The following is a 7001-nucleotide window of genomic DNA, read 5'->3' on the forward strand; positions in this document are numbered from 1 at the left end:
ACGTGTAGATGTGGTGCTTAGGGACATGGTTTAGTGGTGGACTTGGCAGTGCTAGGTTAACGGTTGGACTCGATGATCTTAGAGGTCTTTTCCAACCTAAATGATTGATTCTATGATTATATGAATGCAGGAACTCTTGTACTCTCAGACATGCTTTTAGAAGTGGTTTTAAAGGGAAGATCAAAATGCCAGTATTTTGAAGGTGAATAGCACTGCTATATGAATGCAGGAACTCTTGTACTCTCAGACATGCTTTTAGAAGTGGTTTTAAAGGGAAGATCAAAATGCCAGTATTTTGAAGGTGAATAGCACTGCTGAAACTAGCCTCCACAGTAATGACGAGGTTCCAACATCTTTCTCTTTCCTAAAGGTCCTGCAGACTTTATGGGGCAGAAGTGTTATAAATTCATTAGGGTTCATCATTTTCTCAGACCTTAAGAAGAAAAATAAGTAGGTCTAAAGGAAAGAAAATAGAGAGATTTGGCATTCTGAAATAAAAACTTGTACCATTCAATGCTCTTTCTAGTAACTGAATTCATGATCCTGAGGTTTCTAGATGATTTAATATACAGCTTGGGAAAGAGAACAGCTGAAAAAAACCAGTTCCTGCTTCTTCTCCATCATTAAATGAGAAAAATACCAGAAGCCTTCCTTAAACCTCTCACTCTTTTGGGAAGCAAGCTGATAAACATCTGGTATTTCGTATTTTGAACGTAAAAGAACACTAAAACAGTAAAAAGAAACAGTTTCTCCCCCATTCCCAGGTGTCATCCTCTACACTATAAAATAAAATGATATTGCAACAATTTCCTCATTAGCTACATTTGTTGTCCCAGTGCAGATGATAATGTGCAACTAAGGGCCTATGTCTGGCAGAACCACTATGCATCAGTAGGTCTTCTGCAAACACCTTACCTATACTGGCATGACCAGTTTTGTAGTCCATTTCCAAAGCGATTTGGTCATTTACCAAGTAAGTGATTTTATTTTCTGCATCACAACTAACTTCCTGTATTTCCCAAGTTATTCTGCAAAAAAAAAATTACTCTTGGGAGAGGGGAACACGGGACGATGACACAAACAAAAACAAGTATGTCACAAAATACTAAGTTTGTGACCACAATGGTAGCAGGTAGATGGGATTAAAAACAAACAAGAAACCCAAGATCCTGTTTCTCCCAACATCCAGATATGAAAGATTCCTTTGTTTACGTACTCTGAGGCACAGTTGCTTTATTTTCACTGAACATGGTTTCCTTATTGACCTTTTTGTGTAATAATTCCTAACTTCTGCAGTTTTACAAGGCATACTTAATACTAAGATCTAGTCTCCATCAACTAAATAGGTGGTCACAAGCAAGCTATTTGTAGAGATTCACTGCACTTTTAAAAATGCTTGAAACAAATCATTTGTTTCAAAATCATTTCAAATCATTCTCAAAATTATTTGAGAATCTAGAAGTCTCAGCAGATGTCTTCTTGAAAAACCTACTGTTGCAGTGATTCAAGGTGCCTTTTGTCTCAGTCTACACTATCCTTTTTTCAGTGACAATCATCAACTGAGTCAACAGAAGGAATGAATAGTTTTGCATTTGACTAGTCAGCTACTAATGAAAGAAGTTTTGCATTAATAAGCTGAAATAAAGAACCCCACATTCCCTTCTGACTACTTGGTTACAGGTACCACAACCTCTGACAAAGGGCTCATACAAAGCAGCAGGTCACTGCAGGTATTTATTCCACCATCACCACTCAAAGCTCTGCCTCATCTATGCTGCGCCCTAAATCCATGCGTTACAAATGTTTATGCTGCTGGAAGTGCAGAACTCCTGACCATCGCACCTCAAACGCGGGAAGACACCAAGCAACTCATTCAAAGCTAAACTGCAATATTCCATAGTTTGCATCCTCAGCCCAAGAAATGCCTATTTGTTAAATTTGTTTTGTATTCTGCAACTCAGTTGCCATGCAAGCTGTAATTTTCACAAATTGCACTGCAGAGATTCTCCAGTTTTATTATATACGGATAGCATGCTTTGCACTTTATAGACAAAAATACTAAGAAATCCTTAGACTCCAGCTGGATTTTAAAACACAAGCAACACAAATCAACAGAAGACAGACCAAAAGATCACATGGTATGACTTCTGGACTGTTGCTTGGAGTGTTTTGGGTTTTTTTGTTATTGCTGGGGCTGGTTTTTGTTTGTTTTTGTTTTGGTGTTTTGGTTTGGTTTTTTTTAAGGTTAAACAGCAAATAATTTTGTACCAGAAGAGAGCCAAGAAAAAAGATGAGGTCAGCTATCAAGTGTGACATGATAAAATATAAAACATAATTGCAATTAGTTTAAAAACAAACCAACCAAACCACAAAACACCAACCCCTCCCCCCAGGATTGAAAAGACTGAATGCAATTACAGACAGTAAAAAAAAAAAAAACCTGAAAAGCAACATCTCATCAAGACTGTGAGTTTATTTGACCTAAACAAACTAGAACATACCCACTACTCCACACCTGATCGGTTACAATCCTGAGGTTAAACGTACCACTAGACTGACTTCTCTATCAAATGCTCCAGTAAAATATTTCAATCACTGTTGAAGGCCAGGCCATGCCAACATCTACAGTACATTTACCCTAAGCCTTCTGCTTCCTAAGGGACCTGACAGTTTTCCTGCAACATGCAACACAGCTGTGGTTCTCCATTCCCAGTGGAAAACACATTTGCTCCTTTAACTGGAAGTCACACTTGCCTATCAAAGGAAGGCAAATATTTAAATAAGTCACAGCAGGACAAGAAAGTCTCTGAAGTAGTATTTTTAAGTCCTATTTCACACCCTGCGGCTGAGAATCCATACAAATTTATAGTATGTCTGTAGTGTAGCTTTTAACAACACTTCAAACTAAGTATTCCAAACCTCAGATAAGAAAGGCCAAACAAATACTCAAAAAAAAGAGCCCCAAACAAAACGCAAAACAAAAAACTCTTACAGCTCTTGTATTCTAATTTTTCTCCTTCTTATTGAAGTAATAGCAAATGAGTAGACAAGTTATTTCACAGTAATTCATAAACATTAAACAAGCTAACGCATTAAGATGCTTAACACAAGTTAGTTGTTGAGTTTATGAAATCAGTAAAACCTCTTTCAAATTAAGACAAGATTATTCCCTTTCCTCCTTTTACAATAAGGCAATTCAAGTTCTGCATTTAAACATGACATCTGATTAACTGCATTAAGTGGTAAAATTTCAAGGACGTAAGTTGTTAATTTTAGCAACCCATTCCTGTCTATTGTTAGCAGCTTATTTTTGCCTCTAGCAATTCAATTAGAGCATTTTAATAAATGCAGGTTGGATTTGTCAAAATTACTGATTTGTGCACAAAGAGCGAAGAATTCACGTGCACATAACACGCACTTTAGCCTTGAAATTCAGATAAGCACGGCAAAATAATCAGCACGGCAGACACATTTTACTCCCAAGACTTTTATGGAAGAAACACCGGCAACTTACTTCACAGTTAATTTGCATAACCTTGCTTTCAGAGAACTTACATTTTTTTGCAGTGTGGGCATTTTGCTAGTGTGTTAAACCTCAGTTCCATCCACTGTAAAAAGAAAAAATAAAAAGGTTCAAAAACTGGCCTGAGAAAATGTTTGTTGTACTTCATGCTAAACGTCACTGTGAAAACATTTTGCTTCTCAGGCTTTCTTTGACTTGTTTCTTGCTTCCGTAAATGGGATGCCCTTTTGTCAGTGGCAACACAGGACTGGGATTTCCATGTGAACATTTCCCATGACTTGCCTTAGTATTACAAGATTCGCTTGACGTAATGTGGTTTCATCCACAGGCACAGTATGGGCAACATGATAACATTACTACAGTTTTTTCTGTTACTTTCATGACTATGAATATACCCTGAAGAAAATAAATGTGTTTTCTTTGGCACAATTACAGATAGATGCATTTTCCCATCTTTCCCCAACCCTTGCATCATTTGTGAAAACTAAGTTAAGTGTGCACAGAAAGATTAGCTAAAGAATATTTTAGAAAGTACATGTCTTTATAAGTTTTGTATCAATAAAATAGAGAACACTATTGACTACTTACACTACATTTTAAAAAGGTGATATGTAAAACCACACATGGTATGGTCATAACCTTCCATGCACAGACTAAAACCTGCCTGGGAAACAGCCTTAGTGAAGGTAATGCCTAGAATCACCTCAACCAGAGGATACACAGTTGTATACTCATTTAAAAACAGCAGTTTTTGTTAAAATTTCATTCTGTGATAATGCAAGTATTAAACAAGCATTTTAAACATGTTTGCCTTGAACAAGGGGATAAGATTATTGTTCTTCGCTCTGTAAGCGGTTATACTGTAATTGCAGCTCTCTTCTGCTGCCTTTCTCAACTGGAGGTAGTTAGTACATTTTCCTGGTTAAATATAATTCTCCTCTCCCCTGCCCTCTTAATTTATGCAAAAGTCACACTGCAAGTCACTAGCATGGGAAGAAGCTACAGCACAGACCACCAATGCCTCCATTCGGATCCTTATCTCTGTGAGAAATCAGAAGTCGGTCTACTGAAGTGAATAGTGCAGTTTAACTGCTACAAACACAAACCAAAATCAGAGCCCCTCCTTGTACGGAAAACAGGACCTACCTACAGCACAGCACCATTTAAACACTGAGAAGAAATTTATGATTTTATCTGCAAAGAAAGAGGATGTGACTTGTAATGCCTTGCCAGTATGAGCAGGTTTTGCTGTGGGCAAGATTCTGATCCGTAGTATTTAGAGTGCATTTTCCTGCTTCTTGAAGGTCTCCCTCAGTTTTACTTACTTCTAATGGGGCTAATTCTCCACTAAGAAGAAATCCATCATTTTTTTCCTGGTTCTGAAGTATCCAATTACAATACCAGTTACATAGTTGTTCTTTAAAATTTATTTGTTGACAAAGACTTGGCCAAACTGATTTAGCATAGTTGTATTTTATCCCTTAATAAAATGAAAGCTGCTGTAATACTCTCCACCTAAGCAATGCGTTTTAGGAGCATTAATTCTACTTCCACATTCCTGCCAGAGGAACAGGTTAGCTATTTGCCTGCAACCCTGTCACAAACTACTCAGTTTCACTTAGTTCTACACAGCAAAAGTGGGATAAGGTGCGGTTGTCAGTACCAGGCCTCTTCAGAGCTGTTCTTTCAGCTTTTTAAACTGCAATTCCAGAAATAAAAGCAAATCTAAATCCAGGATTTACATTTTATATATTTGTAATTCAACTTCACTTCTGTACACTAGTTTTATTCCAGGGTAGGCAACTCCATTTCCAAAGTTACTCACATTAATGATCTTTCTAGGGTTTTATTTATTTTAAGATTTCTGATTATTAGCCATAATTATTAATGGATACAAATTAAAATGCACTTGGGCTCCAAATATTCATGGAAAAAACAGAGGCATTGATAATCTGTTTTCACTGAGAGTTACCTGGAAGTAAGAGAAGCACTGTGATGATGCCTTCCACACACATCGGAAATATTTGCAGTAAAAAAGCCTCAGCCCAAGTCCAGAAGCTCTCAAAAAAGCCCAGACCAGATCAGGCTGCGATTCAGCAGGACAGTTAAACCCTCATCCTGCCCTCCTTTTCTATTCTACCACTTTTTCCACTTGCCTGAACACCAAATCTGCCAGAAACAGTGGAATCAACACAGAAAAGACTCCTATCAGGTTACCCAAGGAAAAAAATAATCTGATGAACAAAATGTGAGTAAGCAGTGATAGTTCAGCTACAGTATCACTTCAGTACTAAGTCATTCTCCCAGCTGAGACAGAGAAACTTTAAGGCACTCCATAGCATGGAGCATGCTTTTAATATTTTATAGAAAACACCCCCCACGTGTAGAGGCAGGGAAAGCACAGCCCATACTTATGCTTTCATATGGGGAAAAAAAAAAATTCTTGGAAAGGTGGTGAGCAAGTTGATAGTCTTAAAAGAACACAGAACAAGCAACTGACAATTTGTCTTTTCCACCCCAGGGATTCTAGCTTTGCTTGTCTATTTTATTTATTTTTTAACTGCCAAGTAAAGTAAAGGAGATACCTTACTGAGTTGCTGAGAGATGCATCTAGCATTACATATTTGCTTTACAATGTGGAGATATCAAAGGGCAGAAATACCCTCACAGAAGCTGAGTTTCCAGGCTGACTAAAGCACTTCTATTTTTTGCTTCTCTTCTCACTCTCAAACCCAAGCAATCTTCTGATTTTGCTTAACTAAAAAATTTTATTTACAGAATCTCAAACTTAGTAACAGAAAAAGGTATAAGCAAGAGAGTGGTGGAAAAGCTGTATAAAAGGAGAAAAAAGGGCTTGTTTCTTGATAGCATAAAAGAATACAACCTTCAAGTTTCGAATTATTTTGAGGGTTTCTTTTCAATGTACTGTGAAGCAGTAAATTGGGTCTTACTGGCAGATAGGACTACGAAGTTCAAAATGATGCAGTTCCCTAAAGCAACCATTAGACCTGAAGTCACATGCACAAATTCCAAATTAGAAAACTTAGCCTTTTAAGGCATAATCTAGTAGTTATGGGCAAAACCAGCCTTTACAGGTTTGGGTTTGTTTCCCCTCCCACCCCCATTACGTTCACCTAAAGAAGTTCATAGTGTAAACTACAGAATTAATTCGGGCTGCACTTACAGAAGGTAAATAGGGGATAAATAAAACTCCCATACTTATGAAAGTCCCCAAAGATAGGCCAATAATTTAGCAATGAGAATTTTACTTCATAACACTGACTCTCCCATGTTTGTAACATGCTACTATATTTAAAAAAGCAGCTAAAAGAAAAGGCAACATTTAATAAAAGATTCCTGGTTTAGAGTATGTACTCTGGGTAAAAAACTGGCTGGACGGCCGGGCCCAAAGAGTTGTGGTGAATGGAGTTAAATCCAGTTGGCGGTCGGTCACGAGCGGTGTTCCCCAGGGCTCAGT

General features: G+C 37.6%; 1 protein-coding gene across 1 annotated transcript in view; it reads right to left on the reverse strand.

Annotated features, from left to right (window-relative positions):
* TMEM55A (transmembrane protein 55A) overlaps positions 1-7001 on the reverse strand; it is a 20496-nt gene that overhangs the window by 7698 nt on the left and 5797 nt on the right. The window contains exon 4 of the mRNA XM_019471061.1: positions 3556-3608. Within this exon, the coding sequence (XP_019326606.1) occupies positions 3556-3608 (53 nt within the window). The remainder of the gene's footprint in view (positions 1-3555; positions 3609-7001) is intronic.

Source organism: Aptenodytes forsteri, unplaced genomic scaffold (assembly GCF_000699145.1).
Source record: "Aptenodytes forsteri isolate BGI_AS27 unplaced genomic scaffold, ASM69914v1 Scaffold208, whole genome shotgun sequence".
Taxonomy (NCBI): Eukaryota; Metazoa; Chordata; class Aves; order Sphenisciformes; family Spheniscidae; genus Aptenodytes; species Aptenodytes forsteri.